The following is a 21,890-nucleotide window of genomic DNA, read 5'->3' on the forward strand; positions in this document are numbered from 1 at the left end:
ATGTTTGTATTTCTTAGGCGGTGATCCTCACTATAAAATAAATCTTGGTATTCATGTAACTTTGATTTTAACTGATTTCTTTCCTTGCAATTTAAGTTTTCAAATAAATGTTTTGTAAATGTTTCATCCAAATTGATATAATTTAACTGGTGAATGTCGTCTACTTTATATGGATATTATAACGGGTGATTTTTTTGAGGTTAGGATTTTCATGCATTAGTATTTGACAGATCACGTGGGATTTCAGACATGGTGTCAAAGAGAAAGATGCTCAGTATGCTTTGACATTTCATCATGAATAGACTTACTAACGAGCAACGCTTGCAAATCATTGAATTTTATTACCAAAATCAGTGTTCGGTTCGAAATGTGTTTCGCGCGCGCGTGTTTTGTTCAGCGATGAGGCTCATTTCTGGTTGAATGGCTACGTAAATAAGCAAAATTGCCGCATTTGGGGTGAAGAGCAACCAGAAGCCGTTCAAGAACTGCCCATGCATCCCGAAAAAATGCACTGTTTGGTGTGGTTTGTACGCTGGTGGAATCATTGGACCGTATTTTTTCAAAGATGCTGTTGGACGCAACGTTACGGTGAATGGCGATCGCTATCGTTCGATGCTAACAAACTTTTTGTTGCCAAAAATGGAAGAACTGAACTTGGTTGACATGTGGTTTCAACAAGATGGCGCTACATGCCACACAGCTCGCGATTCTATGGCCATTTTGAGGGAAAACTTCGGACAACAATTCATCTCAAGAAATGGACCCGTAAGTTGGCCACCAAGATCATGCGATTTAACGCCTTTAGACTATTTTTTGTGGGGCTACGTCAAGTCTAAAGTCTACAGAAATAAGCCAGCAACTATTCCAGCTTTGGAAGACAACATTTCCGAAGAAATTCGGGCTATTCCGGCCGAAATGCTCGAAAAAGTTGCCCAAAATTGGACTTTCCGAATGGACCACCTAAAACGCAGCCGCGGTCAACATTTAAATGAAATTATCTTCAAAAAGTAAATGTCATGAACCAATCTAACGTTTCAAATAAAGAACCGATGAGATTTTGCAAATTTTATGCGTTTTTTTTTAAAAAAAAGTTATCAAGCTCTTAAAAAATCACCCTTTAATAGCTTTAGTGGTTTTAATATATTTTGACCAATAATTGCATTAAACTTAGTCAATTTCCACGACATTGTTGCATATTTATGATTTTCTTTTGGTAGTTCAGTAAATATTTCTAAATTTATTTTTGTTTCGCTATCAAGAGATTTAAATTTCAAGGGATTTTAAATGGAATTCTCTTATAAGAAGGTTTTGAAATTGATTAAAATTTTGGGATTTAATGGGAATGTTTCGAATGAGGGCGCATTTCTAAACTGGTTCGAATGATTGTTACTTTGTCTAAAATTGTGATTTTGCCTAAAACTGTTATTTTGTTGGAAATTTTGATTATTTGTACTTAATTGTTGTTGTCTACTGGAATGTTGTTGATATTTGTTATTGTTATTTGTAAAAGAGTGATTTACATAACTACTCATACTGTTTCCAAATTTATTATTACGAATTAGACCCTCTCTTTCTAATAAGCTGGAGTCCTCTCAAACTATTTACTTTTCTACTAACAACAAGTATTATTTTTTTGTATTTAAGGATTTTTTTGGGAAGGAAAGAAATAAGTGATTAAAGAAAAATTTCTAGGGTTTATAGTAATATATTTAAACATCATTCGTAAATTTTTTGGATACGAAATCTTTGATATTCTGCCTTTGGGAAGCAATTGTCCGATGCATCTCGCATGTGCATTTGTCGGACGGCGGGCAGGATGCAAGTCGCAATTTCTATCGGAAACAAAAAATTAAAAGAGATTCATATTTTTTAATAATTTATATTCTAGTTAAACTAAATAAATTCCAAAAAAAGTGCAATATTTTAGAAATTTTTTAAAAATTGAAAAAATGGTTTTTGACCGAAAAAATTTTACTTTATGTTGTTTAAACATACATATGTTCAAACTTGACTTTTCTTAGTATGTTTCAGTTTAAATATAAGATAATTTAATGCCAATTGCCCCAATTCCATACGACGTTTATTTTTTTTGTTTCTATCCTGCCCACCAATTAGGAAAAATCGGAAAAATGAATAACCGAGAAATCGCGTGTCAAAGTTTTCGCTTTCTGCCCAATCGCTCATATACTATATCTGCCAGACGCTCGGTCACTATTTTCCTTTTAGCTTCGAAAATATTTCAAAGTGACATTAGATTATTTTTAAAGAGATTAAAGCAAAAAAAATCGATTTTTTGAAACTTCTAAATCAGGCTCCCCCCTTGAGAGGCTAAATTCTACTGATTTAGTTATATCATATTCAAACTTTTCCTTTTATTTTGATAAAAAGCTTAACAAAAACTTATAGTATTCACTTATCTTATTATAACGAGCTGCAAACGCCTCTGGGTACAGTTGATGCTATGAGTCTCTTACGCCAAAGTTTTGTATTAGAATCTCCTTAATGATACTCCAATTTGCACTTGCACACCTTGTATTTTGGTGATAATTATTTTGCAGAGAATACATACATACGTATATTCAGATGCCATCGGATTAGTGCACATTTAGTTATTGCGCTTTTAGTAGATTTGACCAGTATCGTTATATGGTGTGTATGCGGGGTTTTCAGCCGATTTCGTCGATTTTTACACTATCGGAAGGATTTCGTACCATTTGTGCTATGTGAATTTGGTCATCTAGCTTTAGTGGTTTAGGAGATATGCACATTAAACATATTAAGGGGCGGGGCCACGCCCACTTTTTCAAACACTTTTATCCACAGGTGCCCCTTGCTACTGCGATCCCCTGTGCCAAATTACAGTTTTATATCTTAATTTAGTTCTTCTTTATGACCCTTATGTGTTTTCGGTTAATAACGATTTGTGGGCGTGGCAGTGGTCCGATTACGCCCATCTACGAAGCCGATTTTTTTTGTACTACGGAACCTGTATATAATTTTTCATCAAGATATCTCAATTTTTACTCACGTTACAGCTTGCACGGACAGACGGACCGACAGACAGACCGTCAACGGGATTCCAATTGTTTTCGTCCCCCTGATCATTTATATATATAAAACCCTATATCTATCTCGATTAGTTTCAGATGATACGTACAACCGTTAGGTGAACAAAACTATAATACTCTGTAGCAACTGGTTGCAAGATTAAAATAATAATTATAAAAACTACTTAAGTCGGAAAGCTGTGTGGATAGTTAAAAGTTACAATACATTATTAGTGAAAATTAAAAAAAAAATGGATTTAGTTCTGAAAAGAACTGATATTTAGTTCTGAAAATAACGAAGAAAAAGCAAGGATCTGCGGGCGATAAACAAAACACGCATAACACGAATACTACAGGGTCTTAGTGTACATTCCTTTGTTGGATGGATTTCAACTGAGTTTACTGCTTCCAGAAAGAGTATGTACTTTGAAAAGCAAAGAAATGGAAAATATTATTGATTCAAAGGTCTTTTGGATAATGACTACGTCATGGGACGATTGTCTTGCTACTGGCAGTGCCATTGGTAGGCGAAGCGAAATTCATAGTTTTTTTTGCATATTCTGCACACTTTCTGTGACGAATGCGAGCTCTGAACACGATACTTCGCCGCATACTACTGACTACAGCAATAATAAAATGTGTCACCCTCACGTCTACGATTTATAATGTGTTCTTTCTATTTAGTAAGATTTTATATTAGAAGATCGATTTCAAAATATTCCACCATGGTATTAAACTGTATAAAGATATAATCTTCATGTTACAAGTAAATGTTTTTTTTTTTTCGGGAAAAACTAATAAATAATGGGCATTGAATTAGTAATATTTATTATTTTTAATTATTAGAGATTTAGTCGATATTCTTTATTTTTACAATTTGATACCTTATGTTTATGTGTACAAGATATTGTAAATAAGTATACTAAAAACAAATATTGATGATATTATTATACTTATAGGTTAACTCCGTAATACGCACAGCTGATAAGTCTGTCTCTGCGGAAATAACGATTTTAGCGAATGTAACTGATAACCAAGCGCAATATCGCTGCGAGGCATCCAATAGTGCTACTGAGATTCCCCTTTTCGAAAGCACTATTTTAAGCGTTCATTGTAAGTGTATCCGATTAAAAGTGTACTAAAAAATTGAACGCTTCGTTTTGGAGAGCATAATAATATAGTAATGGTATATTTTTAAAATATTGAGCCAACATCAGATGAGAGAGAATATTGCTAAGTATTAGTTTATATATGTATATGAAATTTATTGGTTTTATATACATACATATGTACATATTTTAATCAATTGGTAATAACCTGGAATGTGCATAAGTAAAGACAAAAAGTATTGTCCTACGGTTAGCATTATGTTATTTTATGGCTTTTTAACCCAATAATTTTTGTTATTCTAATGTCAAATGTAACATTTGATTTTATGTGTTAAGATTTTTTGCTGTGAGTTATAAAAATATTACAATGACAAATGATGAGTAAAATAAAAATCGGTATTAATATTAATTTTAATTTTTAATATCGAATGTCAACGAATAAAGAAAATATAAATATAATACATGTGGTATATTAAGAAATGATGCGAAAATTATCATAATGTTTAATTAATATAATTTACAGTTGCGCCAGAAATTGTTAAAATTCGCGTTGAACCTGAAGTTTTAAAACCTGGTATGGAAGTTGCTATAATTTGTGATTCGAGTTCAAGCAATCCGCCAGCAAAACTCACTTGGTGGAAGGATGGTATTCCAATCGATGGTAAGTTTAAGGTGTATAAAAATTTACAATACATTCTTTAAAACTACACAAAATTGTATCTATTTTTCGTTTTTTATTAAAAATGGCTGGATAAGTTTTCTGTGTTTTTAATTATTCGTATAAATGATATGTATGTACGTTTTCTACAATTTTAGAACCTCTCTTTTGTTACATGTTTGATTCAAATATGTAAGGTTGTGTTGCTAGAGAGCTTACTTTTTACAAACAATTTTTTTAATCTCTAATGTAACCTCTTTCTGTTTTCCTTATGAGTTTCTTGTTTACTTTTTGATGATTTTATGTAATTTTTCACTTTTATTTTATTGGTTGGAATGTCTGAACAGTTTATATCAGAAGCAAAACGGCGGCTTTCGACAATACGACATTTGTTATATTTAAATTTGCGCTAATTTATTTATTCCAATTTTTATTATGTTTTTTTTATATATATATAATAAAATCTTAATACATTTAATGAATATATGTGTATTGAAATGTTTGTTTCTAGTAAATATGTATAAATGTATTTATTATTTAAGGCATAAATAATTCGTCAAAACCAGGATTATGGGGAGGCACGGTCTCGACTCTGGAATTCAAAGTGAACGTTTCTCAGGAAATGAATGGTGTGGTTTATACATGTCAGAGTGCCAACGAAGCACTACAACGCAGTGTACACGAAGCAGTTAACTTAAACATATTATGTAAGTTCTAACCAATTAGGATGTTGTATTGCTATTTAAATTTACTTCGTCATCATAGATCCACCAGTGTTTCTACCCCCACCATCGTCAACTGCTGTAGGAGTTGAAGGAGAATCTTTACAAGTCTCCCTTAGCGCTACAGCTAATCCAGTGACAGTTTTGTATAGTTGGACAAAGGATGGATTACCAGTACCTTCAACTTCTGTTAGCAATGGTCGTGCAGAGCATCGTATATACGCAGACGGAGCTAATCTTAACTTCACAAAACTGAATCGAAATGACGCTGGAATTTATGTATGTGAAGCCAGTAATTCAGAAGGCTCTGCAAAGCTCAATATTACTATTGTAGTAGAATGTGAGTACACAACTAAAAACTTTAAACATAAAAATAGTTCATTGAAGGCAAACGATTTGCAAACAAACTAGTATGAGTTATTGGATTAATTGAAGATTGAAATCAAAATGACGTTAAAGGCTTTTCGGCCCAGGTAGTAGTATTCAAATGGCACAGTATGAATCTAGAGAACTTAAGTTGTAATACATGGTATATTAAGTTTGCCATGATATTTTTAATACTTAAAAGAAAGCCGGGATCCGATAAATTATATAATAATAATCGGACCTCTAAAAAGCTGCCATTCAACCTGACTTATCAAAATCAAAATAAAACCTTCATTAAATATCTTTTTCCTTATTAATAACTTTAATTCGACTAGAGGGTCGTTTATCTCAATCTAAAAAAAACGAGCATGAAAGAACTAGCATATCATTTTCTGACGGATTTAAACCAACGAGACTAGACTTAGAAAACATTAACTATTAAAAACAAACTTGGCGCATTGTATAATTTAAATCGATAAAAGGTCACTTGTAAAACAATGGTTTTAAAACAATAAAACAACATATTATTACATAAAACCCACATTGTTATATAAAATATACATTTCTTTCCACTTCGATTTATGTTGTTAAACACGATTTTATATTGCAGTTTAATTTATCATATGAGTTTTACGCCGTTTTCACTCTACAGTCCGCGTGTTTCTATTGTTTGACTTTCCTCGCTATTCGTAGCGCGTATGAATGGGATAGAGCAAAAATATATTTACCGTTAGTTTTCTTGGTGTTTTAAGAAATAGCTTTTAGACATATGTACAGTGGCAATTTTCAAACTTCTATTTTTTTTTTTTTGGCCTATGGGATCGACCACTGTTCGATGGCTGATCAAAATCTTTTTCTTGTATAGGAATCTTGTTTATCTTACAAGATATCTTCATAAAATTTAAGATGGACTATTCGCAGGCAACGGTGCAATCTCCAAAGAAATTATCAATGTACACTAGGGGTAGTCTATTTTTGTAACACCTACTTTACATGCCATAACACGATGAGGAATAGTAAAAAAATGATAACTGCGTTTTTAGTTTTTCGATTTATTTCAAAAACTTCACGCAGAATTTAAATTGAAAAAATTCATATGTTATATGTGAAGAAGAAGAAGACAAATTTTGATTTAGAAGCAGTAATGTCGGTATTCTGCGTGAGACGATTGTCTCATGTCTCTAATAGTGACTATAGTAATTTAGTGATTCTGTTAGTCAGGAGTCTCATTTTGGTATTCTGGCAAATAGAGTATACTACTTTACAGTATACTACTATACTATAACTGCCAGAATACCAAAATGAGACTCCTGACTAACAGAATCACTAAATTACTATGGTCACTATTAGAGACATGAGACAATCGTCTCACGCAGAATACCGACATAAGACTAATTTAAGTACAAAACAAATACATTTTTATAGTATATATACGTTTTAGTTCATTATTTAATTCATTTTGATATTATTTGAGATAAACTTAAGATTTAAACTATATGCAGATTTACAAAAAGGGTGAATTTCCTGAATAACTTTGATGGCTCTTTCAGCGCAAATATTAGATCTTTTTAAATTCAGAATGGCAGAATCTTCCTTTACCCAGTGTTTAAGAAAACACTTATGCGCAGTTTCGAATTACTTGACGGATTTTTCCAATATTTCAAAGTCATTGTTATGAAAACGGTGATCCGAGAACCAAGCATCATACCATGCGCTGCATATGAATTGGCAAATTGGCAAAAGTTGTATTCTGTGTTCTGGTATTAGTATGAACATTAAAATCGCTAATATAGCTCTAGAATTCCATCGAGCGTTGCTGAGCGCTGGTAACACTCTAAATTTTATGTATGGGAACTTGTTGTTTACTTCATAATATTTAAAATATTGCCCTAGTTCATATAAAAGTTGCATGTCATCACGCCATTTAATAGATCTTAAGATCAACTTTTCTTCGTTTTGTTTGTAGTTCTGATTTAGGTTTTCGTAGTTCATAATCAATTCGGTAAATATGCCATAACTGATGTTTGGCGAAGTCGACTTTCCACCTAGTACTTCATTCATCACATGCTTCAAAATTAAATCTAATACATGATGTTGGCATCCAATATACTGCGGTGTGGACAAATGTTTTTCCTGAAAACAATTCTGCAGTAAACGAACAACTCCACTTTTAACCCCTGTATTAACGTTTGTTGTGTCACTAACAATCATTTTATTTTCATTCCTTAATCCTTAAAAAAGTTATAGAAAGTTAATTAATGCTCTAAAAATATATTATTAAATAGAAACCTTCAAAAATTGACAAACTTTACCCGTTTTCAAGAACCATTGCCGCTACTCTTACTTCCTTAGCTTCATTTGTTAACACCACGGCCTGCACTTCTTTCTTCCCAAATTTCTTGCCGTCGAAATGAATGCACCAAATGTCATCTCTTGAGGAATTCTTATAATTTTTTTTCCAAGTTCAGCGCTTCTTTAATCATCGCTTTGTGAATACCTGCTTGTGTTGGTGTTGCTATATTTATTCCTTCTTTGGACAATTCATTGCATATTTTAGCGGCATTTTTGGTGCTTACATGGGCTGTTGTTACCATTGTCACTGCTGCTTTTGTTGAACACTTCGCATTTCTTTTTCTTTGAAGAGGAGCTTTATATTCACCAACAGGTGGAGAATGTGATTGCTCGAGAGATTCAGCTGATGATGTTGAAGTGTTGAGCGCCACTTTATTTAAACACGAGGTGCTTTGAACATTTTTTCTTAAAAGGCCAGCTTTGGAGGGATGCACACAAACTGATTTAGCTGTCGTGTACCTAACTTCTCCGTTTGTAGTTGTTTGGAGTTCATACAACTTTTTGTCCTCAGTTCCTAGCCAGACACCTTTTAAATCAGTTATATCACATAACTTGTTGAACGCCATTGTAACATTTCTGCCATCCGGGAATTTTAAAAATGTTGATTAATCAAAAGTTTAGTTTCGACCACAAGGCAATCATTTCGTTTGAAATAATCTGGCATCTTTTCTTTTTCAATTTCTCCGTGTTTGCTAATTCATTATACCTTCTTATAATCACGGTCTGTTTTGGAATCTTACACAATTCACTCAAGGGGTTTTCAATGTTATTGATTTCTCTTCTCTTATTCTTAAATTTTTCAAATGTTATTAAATTGTTTTCCCATTGTTTTGAATTTTCTAAAACTTCAGCACCACTTTTTTTAAAAGACATTGTTAATTAAAAAAGACTCTTTCACTCCAGCCGCCACGCACTGAATGAGATACCGACAGCTAAATAAAGGCAACTGGCGCGACGCTTATACGAAGTTTCAATCATTCATAAAGCATTTACTCAAATTTACCGTTATCTATTTTTGTCATATGCAAAAGTACGACGAATAACGGAAGAAGAGCAAAACAAAACAAACCTAAAAAAAAGAACATAATCTCATATGGTGTTTTTTCTTGGCATATGTATGAAATTTTCATACGAATTTTCAATTTAAATTCTGCGTGAAGTTTTTGAAATAAATCGAAAAACTAAAAACGCAGTTATCATTTTTTTACTATTTCTCATCGTGTTATGCCATGTAATTTTTTTTTTTTTTTAATTCAAAAAGTTATACCCCTAATGTACACATTTAAGAGTATTTCTCGACTTGTTAATCTGCAAGTAAGAAAGTTTTAGTAAATAAAATTTCGACTTGATTTTTCTATAGGAATATTAAAAATAATTATATACATATGTAAATGAAATATTTATCAAATAAAAGCTTAATTGTTGAAACGCCAAAATTAATCAAAAATTTTCGTTTTCCAAGCTTCTGTTATTAATTATTTTTCTTGAAAAATTATGTATCACCTTTTCTCTATAACATATTAATACTTCTATAAGCTTTAATCGCGATAGATTTCCTCTCGCTTACTTTTTTTTTCAAAATTATTTTATTTATTGTATCTGCTTTTTCTTAAAGCCTAACACTAAGTAATGAAATCTTAAATCTATTTAAAAACTAGACAGACTCAAGCAAGTGATTGAGCTGTTTTGGTGTTACGTCGCTCTTTAATACGCAGGCATATCTCTTCTTTTAAGTCGTGTTTGATCGCAGGAATGTACCAAAGCATTAGCCAAAGGGTTTGGGTGATCTCGGAGTTTAGATATATATTTAATTCTGCTGTCTTCTACTTATTTTTTTACCATAGGAATACCAATGTGTTTATGGATATTTTTGTTACGCATGTACCACTGTGAACACGTGATTGTTCTAAGCATTTTTGATTGGAACCTTTGTATTAGATCAATATTAGTTGCACAGGTCGTAGCCCACAGTTGAATGCCATACATCCAAATCGGCTTTATGACCGCATTATATAAGAGTACTTTGTTGTCTAGGCTAAGTTTGGAGTTTTTATTTAAAAGCCAATTTAAATTTGCAGCTCTAATCTTCATACATGTTATTCTACTAGATACGTGTTTTCTCCACGTGAGCCTTCTATATAGGTGAATACCAAGATATGTTACTTCGTTCGCTTGGGATACTAAGATATTTTTTATTTTTACTGCCGGGCACATCTTTGGTCTTAGCGAGAATGTAATGTGCTTACACTTCTGTTCATTCACATTTATACGCCAGTTCGCTAGCCATTCTTCGACAGAACTTAAATGCTCCGTTAATATTCTTGATGCTAAAATGTGGCATTTGTTACGGCTCCTTATAGCTGTATCGTCCGCAAAAGTTGAAGTTAATACATTGTTAGCTGTTGGAAGATCTGCTGTATATATGATGTATTGTGTTGGGCCTAAAACACTACCCATGGGGAACACCAGCCCTATCTGACGTTCATCAGATATGAAATCTCCCACTTTTACCATAAATGTTCTATTTTTTAAATAAGACTCCAAGGTTCTATACAATTCTAAAGGTAGAATTTTTTTAATCTTATATAAAAGACCTTCGTGCCACACCTTATCAAACGCCTGAGCTACATCTAGAAATATTGCTAAACAGTACTCCCTGTGCTCAAATGCTTTCCTTATCTCGTTAGTAATTCTATTTACTTGCTCTATTGTGCCATGTTTCGCACGAAATCCGAATTGATGCATTGGTATTGTGTTATTTTCGTGGAGGAAAGGAGACATCTTTGATAGTAATACTTTTTCAAATACTTTTGGAAGACAGGGTAGAAGACTGATTGGTCTGTATAAAGACGGCTGTGTTAAGTCTTTTCCAGGTTTATCTATCAAGATAATCTGCGACTTTTTCCATGAAATTGGATAGTATCCGAAACTAAGAATTGCATTGAAGAGCAAAGAGAGCACCTCTACAGCAATAATTGGTAACTCAATTAGCATTTTTGGGGAAATTTTATCATGTCCCGGCGACTTTTTTGGACTAAGTTCTTTGATGATACCAATGATTTCAGAAGGTGAAGTCATAAGAGGCTCGAGCGACTCTTTAGCTGTATTGGGTAAGATTGACAGCTTAAAGTTGTTCTTTGGCAAATTGGGTTGAAATACCTTTTCTAGGTGATTTGCAAAGCAATTAGCCTTTTTCTCGTCACTTCGAGCCCAATTTCCTCCCAAGTCTCGTATAGGCATGTTGGAGTCAGTTGGTGGCTTCATGGACTTTTGGGCTTTCCAAAGGGAATTTTGCTTGTTTGAATTCGAACACAGCTTCTTTATATACATTTCGGTGTTTAATTCTTCCTCACGTTTAAGCGCGTTTTTTAATTTACGTACAGCAGATTTTAATTGAAGCTGAGTGGAAGGGGAACGATTTATCTGCCATTCACGTGTTGCACGCCTTTTTACATTTACAAGCATTTCTATTTCTCTAATAGAGATTTTTCTGAAACCAAGCGGCTTATAGCTTTTGTTTGGTGTTGCTAAGACAGCTGCGCTGGTTGTTATATCATTGACTTCTCTTATACTTTCGTCAATATCTCTTCCTGTATTTATTTTGTACTCAATATTAATGTGGCTACTGACGTATTTTTTATATTTTAGCCAATTTGTTTTATAAGAAGTTAGACCCACTTTTGGATTAACGAATATGGGTTGTTCACATAATTTTATTAGTACCGGAGAGTGATCAGAAGATAGATCAGTACATGCATCTGCTGTTATGTGCGATTTATCTATATTTTTGATTACAGCAAAATCAATTAAATCTGGTATTTTCTTCCGATCACTAGGCCAATATGTCGGCTTACCAGGAGATATTATTTCAAGGTTATTGTGCCTATTTATAATAGTTTGATACAGCTGTCGTCCTTTCGGATTAATAAGACGTGAGCCCCAGTATCTGTGTTTTGCGTTGTAATCTCCACCTGCTAGAAATCTTTGACCTAGTGTTCCAAAAAAGTCTTTAAATTCGATTTCTGTAATTTTAAAACGAGGTGGACAGTATATAGCCGTAAGGTTTAAGTCACAACCCCGATTTTTTAGTGATATTGTTGTAGCTTGTAACTGTGGTGTAGCATAAGATTCTAGAGCATAGTGGTTTAAGCAATTTCTATTCAACACTGCCGTGCCACCATGCGCTTTTCCATCCGGATGATTTGTAACATATAGTCTAAATCCCGGTATGTTGAAATTATTTTTTTTTGTTAGATGAGTTTCTGAAATAAGCATTACATCTATATTCTTTTCAGACAGAAATCTGATAATCTCTAATTTATGTTGGTTAACAAAATTAGCATTCCATATACAGATATTTAGTAAGCTCATTTTTTACTTAATAAATTTTGCAGCATTTGATTTTGTGATTTTATTAAATCTTGGATCATGTTTTGCATGGTAGACATAAATTGTGTCATACACTGTGTAAGATTTATAATCATAGTTTCAATACCTCCATTTGGAGGATTTTGCGGCAGTTGCATTTGCACAGTGTTGCCTTTCATCACATTTGCATAGCTTCCTTGCATATTATTATTGTTAGAAGTAATGGGATGTACTTTTCTCTGAGATTGCTATAATTTCATTACGGGGCGTTTGTAACATTTGGTTACGACGTGCTTGAATTCCCTGTGACAACTTAGATTTCAGATCTTTATATACAGGGCAACCTCTGTAGTTAGCAGTGTGATTCCCTCCGCAATTGCTGCATTTTTTATTTAACTCTTCTTTCTTAAGGGTGCATTTAGAAGTGGGATGTAAATCACCACATACCACACAAACACTGCGTAGAGTGCAGTATGATTTAGTATGCCCATATTCTTGGCAGTTAGTACATTGTACCGGACCGTTTCTTTTATGTGGTTCTTCCACAGTTACTCTACGATGCAGCAAATATTTCAAATTATAAATGGGATGGGTCTAATTTTTTTTAAGTTGATTCGAATTCGGCAACAATTCTATTTTAAACGTTGGCTGTGGTATTTTGTTTCTATTAAATATATTTAAAACTGTTTTAATTCCAAAACCACATTCTTCCAATGCTTCTTTGACTTCACTAGAGTCTACGGCGGACTCTATACCCTTGATTACAACAACTAGGCCCTAAGAGCTCTTCAGTTGATACGAAAAATAATTTTTGTTTTTATTTGACAAAAATTTAACTATGTCCATAAAACTTTTTTCAGTGTAGGACTGAATTTTTGTTTCATCTATATTGCCTTTTTTCAAGGGCACTATATGGAAATTGTTAGTACCTACAATTTTACTTATTTCAGCAACGAGAGCATTACTGCTACGTTCGTGCAAATATATTGGACGTGGTTTGGCATTAACGACTGTGGTGGTACCCTTGGCATCGTCGTCTGTTCCATTGCTTAGTAAGGCAAACCTATTGCCATTTAAAACTTCCGGTTTATTCTTAATTGGTGTACCGCCATGAAATTTCTTCGGATTGACCGCTGACTTTGAAGGACTTAATTTCCTTTTTATGTTAATGTAGCGGTCAATGCCAGTTTGTACAGACTGGCCTTTTTTTATTGGTACATTCTCACCTTGCTTTATGTTGTTCTTCGCTGCCTGCGTACTTGCTGGTACCTGTTTAGTTGGTGTGATCATATTTGCTGCTGGCTGTTGTTGACTACCGTTCTCTCCTGCTTTAGTTTTTTGTAAGCTCTGCTTATGGTGCTGCTCAGTTGGTCGCTGCGATGACTCATCCTTCTCACCGTTGCCTTGTTTGTTAGTAGGAGCTGAACTCGCAGGCTCGACAAAGCTGAAGTAGGCATTCAGAGAATGCCTACGGCCTTGTTGGTGGGGCTGCGCTGCGCTCATGCCTTTGTATTTTTTTTTGTTTTATTTCACACTTATTATTTGTTATTTTGGTATGTTTTTTGTTTATAAACAGTTTGTGGTTTTTTATGTTTTGATTTGCACTTTCGGCGTTATTGCCTAACGTTTGCACTGAATGCACTTTTTTTAATATTTGTTGATTTTGTTTTATTTTTGTTTTTTTTTCGAAAGTTTTTACGGAGCGCATGAAAAACACGTCCGTATAGGTTGAAAGTTCGAATTGAAAAATTTCTCTTACTTACGCTTTCTCCCATTCAATTGAAAATTTAATGTAACACTGTATTTGAACAGAAAATGTAACACTGTACAGCTGAAGGTGTTTCAATGTATTTGTGCAATCTATTACTTCCGCCTTACAGGGTGTTGAGAAAACCACTGTTTAGCATGTTGTCCATAAAGTTCTGTTTGAGCGCTTAACCAGACATTTTGAGAGCGGTCCTTGGCTTTTCATAACCTATGTTAGCTTCGATAATGAACTAAGGACATTGTCATCGTTTTTTTTTTTTTCATTCACAAAAGTTTAATTTAAATTTTTTTTTTGCGAGTGAGGGGGTGGAAAATGTCTTCCGCATCATCGGTGCTATCGTCAAAGCAGCGGTATGTGCCACTTGCTGCCTGTATGCCGCGATGTCTGAATTTGGTATCCCCGCAAAGCTAATACGGCTGTGTAAGCTGACGTTGAGCAACACGAAAAGCTCCGTCAGAATCGGGAAGGACGTCTCCGAGCCGTTCGATACCAAACGAGGTTTCAGACAAGGCGATTCCCTATCGTGCGACTTTTTCAACCTGCTTCTGGAGAAAATAGTTCGAGCTGCAGAACTCAACAGAGAAGGTACCATCTTCTATAAGAGTGTACAATTGCTGGCGTATGCCGATGATATTGATATCATCGGCCTCAACACCCGCGCCGTTAGTTCTGCTTTCTCCAGACTGGACAAGGAAGCAAAAGAAATGGGTCTGGCAGTGAACGAGGGCAAGACGAAATATCTCCTGTCATCAAACAAACAGTCGTCGCACTCGCGACTTGGCACTCACGTCACTGTTGACAGTCATAACTTTGAAGTTGTAGATAATTTCGTCTATCTTGGAACCAGCGTAAACACCACCAACAGTGTCAGCCTAGAAATCCAACGCAGGATAACTCTTGCCAACAGGTGCTACTTCCGACTAAGTAGGCAATTGAGAAGCAAAGTCCTCTCTCGACAAACGAAAACCAAACTCTATAAGTCACTCATAATTCCCGTCCTACTATATGGTGCAGAGGCTTGGACGATGTCAACAACGGATGAGTCGACGTTGCGAGTTTTCGAGAGAAAAGTTCTGCGAAAGATTTATGGTCCTTTGCGCGTTGGCCACGGCTAATATCGCATTCGATGGAACGATGAGCTGTACGAGATATACGACGAGGTTGACATAGTTCAGCGAATTAAAAGACAGCGGCTACGCTGGCTAGGTAGGCGCCACGTTGCGAAAAGAAGAAACGGCTAGCGTGCGGTTGTTAACTCGGCTATAATCGCCAATTAAGAAGAAGAAGACAACACAAACAACTTCGGAAATTAATTTCCTTTTTTTTAAATTTTCATGACTTCAAGTCAACACATTCTATAATAATGCCGTATTACTACTTTTGTAAAATAACACGATTTAATAGCAAAAAAAAAATACTGAAAATTCTCATTTTTTCGTGCCTCTGACTACCCTTAACACCTTAATTCGTGCAAATTGCAAGAGGAAAAAATGTGCGGTTACGCTCGAACTTAGCCCTTCCTTTTTCCTTTATTTTTTTAATATAGAGTTTTGCAATACCTGAAAGAAAGTTTTAAAATCTGTAATTGTAAATCTAATGTTACATCACATTATTGCATTATAGCTGAAATAAAAAAATGAAGCGCCCTAGTATATATATGTATATATAAATATTTTTTTATTACATTACATTATTTATATATAATATGTATACAAAACCTGGTAGTGAAAAATTGAATGTTTAACTTTTAATTTTGTAAAAAATAAAATTGTAAAGAACTATAACTTTTGATTTGGATTTCAGATGGTACTACCATTAAAGCTATATCAGAAAATATTGTAGTAAATCCTGGCGAAGATGCGATGCTATCCTGTACAGTAGAAGGGAAACCATTAACCGAGGAGCACATTAAATGGGAGAGAGTTGCTTATGATATGACAGTGAAAACTACGACTTCGTTTGTGAATAATACTTCATATCTTCACATAAAAGACGCACGCCGGGAGGATGTTGGTAACTTTCGCTGTATTGCAGATAATCGTGTTGCTAATCCCACAAATCGTGATGTTCTTCTAATTGTCAAATGTAAGTTTCCTACAGTAGTCTCCATTGTAAATTCCAAACATACTTTCATTCTATTATTGTGCCCAATGATGTGATTGCAGTTCCACCCGAAATCGATAAATCGCCAACATTATTACGTGCAGCAAGTGGGACTGGAGAACGTGGACGCTTGCCTTGTCGAGCCCAAGCTGCTCCAAAACCAAAATTTACCTGGCGTCAGGAAGGAAAGGATTTGCAAATGAATCGTACATATAAGTATGAAGTTGATGAAAAGAAAATCGATTCACTAACCTATGAATCTACGTTGATAATTGAAAAAGTCGCTCCAGCTGATTATGGAGCTTATGAATGTGTCGCAACGAATGAACTAGGCCAAACTACGGAATTAATTCGATTGGATATCACCTCACAGCCAGATACGCCACTTAGTTTGAACATATTGAATATCACACATGATAGTGTTTCTTTAGCATGGACACCGGGATTTGACGGAGGATTGAAAGCTTCCTACAGAGTTCGATACAGGTACAGAGCTACAATACAAAATACATTATATTCATTCTAAATCATACATATTTTGCTTCCAATAATTCGGTATTACCTATTTAAATACCTACTTTTTAGTGTTACAACTAAATTTAGTAAGTTTATACCATACTAGTTTTATTTGTATAAATGTCCAGCCACAATATTCATGATAGGTATACATACATGACTGTGTGTTTTAATATTTTTTGATTGCTGATTTCTTTAAAAATGGAGGAACTACATAATCCCCTGTAACGTATCCTTTTGTTAGGCATGCAAAATTTATTTAAAGTTATAATCACAATTTTAGAATTTAATATTGTTCTTAACGACCTTTTATTCGATTTGTACTCCATAATAATTCATACATATAATTGTGTAAGGCTCCTGAATTACTATTATGTCTATTTGCGCTGATTACTATAAAATCAGTTTAACTGAAGCCATTTTACTTGAAAATGCCGATTAAAACCTTTACATCATGTTCCGACATAAGTTTTGAAGAGATTATATTACATTTAATTTATTCACTAATCTACCTAGGCTGTCCTCATTGTCGTTGGAGATGTATACAACAGCTGTTGTGACTCGATGACTCATCTCATCGTTTAATATTTATTAAAAGAACAATAAAATTCCCTTCTGACAAACAGAGTGTCTAGATTTCGGGTAGATAGTTTCAAATCCCGTCGGTGGTGAAAAAGTATCATTATTGTATGGCGAAAGGTTGCAAAATCCAGTAGATTAGTGAGATAATCAATTCCAAAATCTTGTGATTAGGTGTCGGTCGGTATTAGTTGACATTTTTAAGAAGCACTGTTTAAAATCTTTTACAACATTTCTCACCTTTGGTGAAACAATGGGGAAACAATGACTTTAATCAAAATTTAAAATGGTTATGCCTAATAGATTTCAAATAGTTAATACGTTAGTCGTGCGTTCGGTTCGGTTCGGTTTCTCAAACTGATTAATTTTGACAAATTTTGCACTTTTTATTTTTATTATGATTCCAATAAAACATATTTATCAAAATTTTTGATAACAAAAAAGTATTATTTGAATAGTTCAGAAAGTACTTAAAGAACACGACTTCTTGGAGATCAATTTTGGAAAAATATGATTAAATTGAAATAATAATAAATATGAATGAATGAATAAAAAATAAGGCATATTCAAACTTTAAGGGGGTATTCTGGTCTAGACGCATGAATTTTAGGCATTTTTTAAACTAAGATAAAAAAAAATGAAAAACATTTTTACTATTCATTTTTTTGTATGTTTTTTTATTGACATTTTAATAATATAAAAAAAAATTAAGAAAAAAAATCAAAATTCGTCGAGATACGGGCCGGTGGAGTGGGGGCTTCAATAAAAACGCTGCGTCTGGTTGACGTGATTTCAACCCATGTAGAGATCTAAAACACAAAAACCAAGAAGATTCTTCATTAGTAAGGATGTCGTTATCGGTTTGACCATTTTCAAAAAAAAAAATAATAATAATAATAAAATGGCGTCGACTTGAAAAAAAAAATTTTTGACCCGGTTTTTTCGACCTTTTAGAATTTTTTAAAAATACTTCAAATTAAAATTTTTTTGGAAATTCAAGGCAAACACGTTAGGGCATTGTATAAAGAAGATATATACCAAATTTCAAAGGAATCGGTTGAGTAGAACTTGAGATATCATGTCAACCACCTGAAAAAAGTAGTTTCGAGAAAAACACGTTTAAACTTTAGGAGACAATTCTAGTGAACACGGACACCACGTCACAAAATCGGCTGTATCTCCGAAAACAAGTCGAATTTTGAAAAATCCTTCCAAGTCTAAACTTTCAAAATATGCAAAAAAAATCGATTTTTTCAAAATCCTAGATCAGAATACCCCCTGAAGACTCGCAAAATACTGAAGACAAGTGGTCTTGATATGATCTCTGTTCTGACATTTATTTATACTGTAATAAAGAACGTCTGTGATAAGTAGCCGATAACAATTCATAATATACTTATAATATAAGTGGGAATAACTCTTTATATACTCAATTATTTTTATTTTCTTAATACTTTTACTTTTTTATTTAATGTAACATGCTTCGATAAATAATGGTATTTCTTCTTATTTATTTGCATTCTGCCTTATTCAGAGAGGCGAACCGAGAACAATACAAATATATCGACAGCTTACCAAATAGCCACAAGTTGACCATCAGTGGTTTAAAAACCAACACACTGTACTTATTTTCGGTGATGGCATTCAATGATTTGGGTAACAGTAAATATTTACCCGATTTACAACGTGCGCAAACCAAAGGTAAGATACGTACCTATAAACGTTTAAATTCTGATTTGTTAAATGTTAACATTGCGGAAGAAAGTCATGTGATTATGATCAATATATTGAATAAATGTAAATGTCAATTACATAGATCTGTTCTTAAACAAACTTTACTTGTTATTTTATTTTTTGATAAAAGCGAAAGTATAATGAACGTATTAAAAAACCTTTTAAAATATTTACCTTATTAATCATCTTAAAATTGTTAATGCTGCCTTTGGATTTTTACTACAATCACAACAATACCTAAAAAAATGTGATCACTTGAAACGAACAATAATCAAATAGAAGCTCCACCACCTTCGCAACCAGCCTCATCGTTAGGAGGTCCACCGACGACTACCTCAACACCATTGGGAGGAACTTCTGGTTTACTTCTTTTAGTAGGCGTCGTTTCAGGTGTCACGGTAGTTTTGTTAAATGTTTTCATTATCGGATGTTGCCTGCACAAACGAAACCAAAAACGACTTAAGCGAGGTATTTTATCACTGATGGAATATTTATTTTTATTTTGAATACCGTCGGGGTATCGTTCAAAAAGAAACGGTGAATTATGTAAAAGTGTAGTTAAATAAAATACCATGCCTTAAACCATCATGTCTTTAGTAGAGATTCGTCGAAAGTTCGTTTCTATTGTAAATAAATCTACACAGTACCAGAAAACTTGTACAAGTACAACAGTTTGCATGGACGTGAAATATTTAGTAATAGTCTTTTCCACAAATTCGAGCAACTTTTAATTGTAAACTGTCCCACATTTTATAAATAAACTCTCAATATCCCAATTTTTCAGGATGTTAAATATACATACATATATAAGTAAATGTGATTAGTCAAGTTACCAAACATTCAATTTTAGAGAAACTTATTTAAGAAACACTTATCTTATAATTTTTTTTTATTTATTATTATATTTATTTCCATTCGAGCGTGAGATACTCGTAGTTAACTATTTAATTTCCAAATTTTTTAATTTTTATTACCATTAATTCTTTTTTATTATAATTGTTTTCTTTTTATGTATTCGTAACCGCGTTTACTCCTTGATTTGTTTGCGTCGTTGTTTTCGGCTTTAATTTTTATGCGATTTAAGAAGGATTGGAAATATCAACTGAAGAATTAACTGAAGATTCAAGTACTCCCAGTCTTGTTATATTGGGAATATCAATGTCAGCGTTTGGATTTTTGATAGTCAATGCTGCTTTAGTCGCTTGGTTCTTTGTTCACAATCGACGCAAGAAAGGTTCGTTTATCTGTTTATCTATTTGCGTTTTTATAATATTTGATATATTTTTAATTATTAATTTTTAAACAAGAAGTTACCAGCGCTCTTTCGAAGATCAATTAGTCTGTAAGAAATGTAGTACAACTAAAAACTTGAGTTTGTGGTAGACCATATAAAAATACAAATTGAATGCCTTACTTGATTAGGCCAGCGTGGTAGATGTTCCAAAAATATTTTTGAAGCTACTGATTTATAATTAAAATACATATATTTGATTTAATCGCAAATCGATCACAACTTGTTTTAAACAAGTAAAGAAGGACTAAGTTCGGGTGCAACCGAACAGTTTATACTCTTTGCAAATGTCAAAAGCGGGCAACATACAGATGTAACAAAATTTTGATTTAAAAAATGTCGCGTTATAATTCGACATGTATTATCCGAAGAAGCGCAAAATCCAATACATTATCCCATGCCAACATACGTATAAACGGTATAAAATCAGGTGAAGAGTCAAAATGAAGAACAAGTTTCCAGCAATTTTATGAAGATAACTCACATAGTGACCGGTATATTCAACATAAAGTATGCTAGAATAACGAAAATCATTATATAAAGAATATGAACCTTGGGATTATTCGTAGACTAATTTCACATATACATATATTCAATATTATGCGTTCACTTAATTTTTAGTGATGGTTTACGAGGTTTGAAATTCGTATATGAGATTTACATATCTATGTACACATGTGGGCTAAGAGTGGTTTTCACCCGATTTTATTCAAACGAAAAATTTTAATAATAAGAGACGCTCTTTTGATTTCCTTAAGATATCTCAGACGTTGACTGGTATATCAGTACTAAGGGGTTATATAACTTCTTTGTCGAAGAAAAAAAGAAAGTTTGGATTTTTTTAGGTATTTAGCAATTATTTCATTACACGAATGTTTTTATTTTTTGATAGTATGCTTTATTAACAATGTTTGTGTGGAATTTCGTGGAAAAATATCAAAAAGTTTTTAAAGAGACGGCTGTTTCCCTTAGAGGCCTTTTTTGGCAGAGCCTTGCGGTGACAATTCCCCAGGTCGAACAAGTCAACTGAAACCATAAAAGTAAACAAATTTCATTAGTTTAGTGCGCTTGAACGATCGTTTTTATGATTTTTTTTTGTGCACACGGGAACGTTTTATGCAAAAAATTAACTTTTTGGTCACTAGAAATTTCACTAAAAAATTCACTTCGGCGAAAAAGATTTGTGCGTAAGAAGTCGATCTTTCAAGCACAGAAAAATTTCATTGCGAACATTAAAAAAAATTTGAAGAAAATCGGTTCAGTAGTTTTCCGCCAAT

General features: G+C 33.4%; 1 protein-coding gene across 12 annotated transcripts in view; it reads left to right on the forward strand.

Moving 5' to 3' along the window:
* LOC105232163 (nephrin) overlaps positions 1-21,890 on the forward strand; it is an 85,689-nt gene that overhangs the window by 45,641 nt on the left and 18,158 nt on the right. For 9 of the 12 annotated variants that reach the window (XM_049451186.1, XM_049451187.1, XM_049451188.1 and 6 more), the window contains exons 11-19: positions 4,007-4,160; positions 4,680-4,817; positions 5,357-5,521; positions 5,580-5,876; positions 16,194-16,475; positions 16,556-16,979; positions 19,123-19,289; positions 19,602-19,790; positions 20,410-20,556. In XM_049451186.1, the coding sequence (XP_049307143.1) occupies positions 4,007-4,160; positions 4,680-4,817; positions 5,357-5,521; positions 5,580-5,876; positions 16,194-16,475; positions 16,556-16,979; positions 19,123-19,289; positions 19,602-19,790; positions 20,410-20,556 (1,963 nt within the window). Of the gene's footprint in view, positions 1-4,006; positions 4,161-4,679; positions 4,818-5,356; positions 5,522-5,579; positions 5,877-16,193; positions 16,476-16,555; positions 16,980-19,122; positions 19,290-19,601; positions 19,791-20,406; positions 20,557-21,890 lie in introns of all 12 variants that reach the window. The other 3 variants (XM_049451195.1, XM_049451196.1, XM_049451197.1) reach the window with 3 other exon arrangements.

The sequence above is a fragment of the Bactrocera dorsalis genome, chromosome 3 (assembly GCF_023373825.1).
Source record: "Bactrocera dorsalis isolate Fly_Bdor chromosome 3, ASM2337382v1, whole genome shotgun sequence".
Taxonomy (NCBI): domain Eukaryota; kingdom Metazoa; phylum Arthropoda; class Insecta; order Diptera; family Tephritidae; genus Bactrocera; species Bactrocera dorsalis.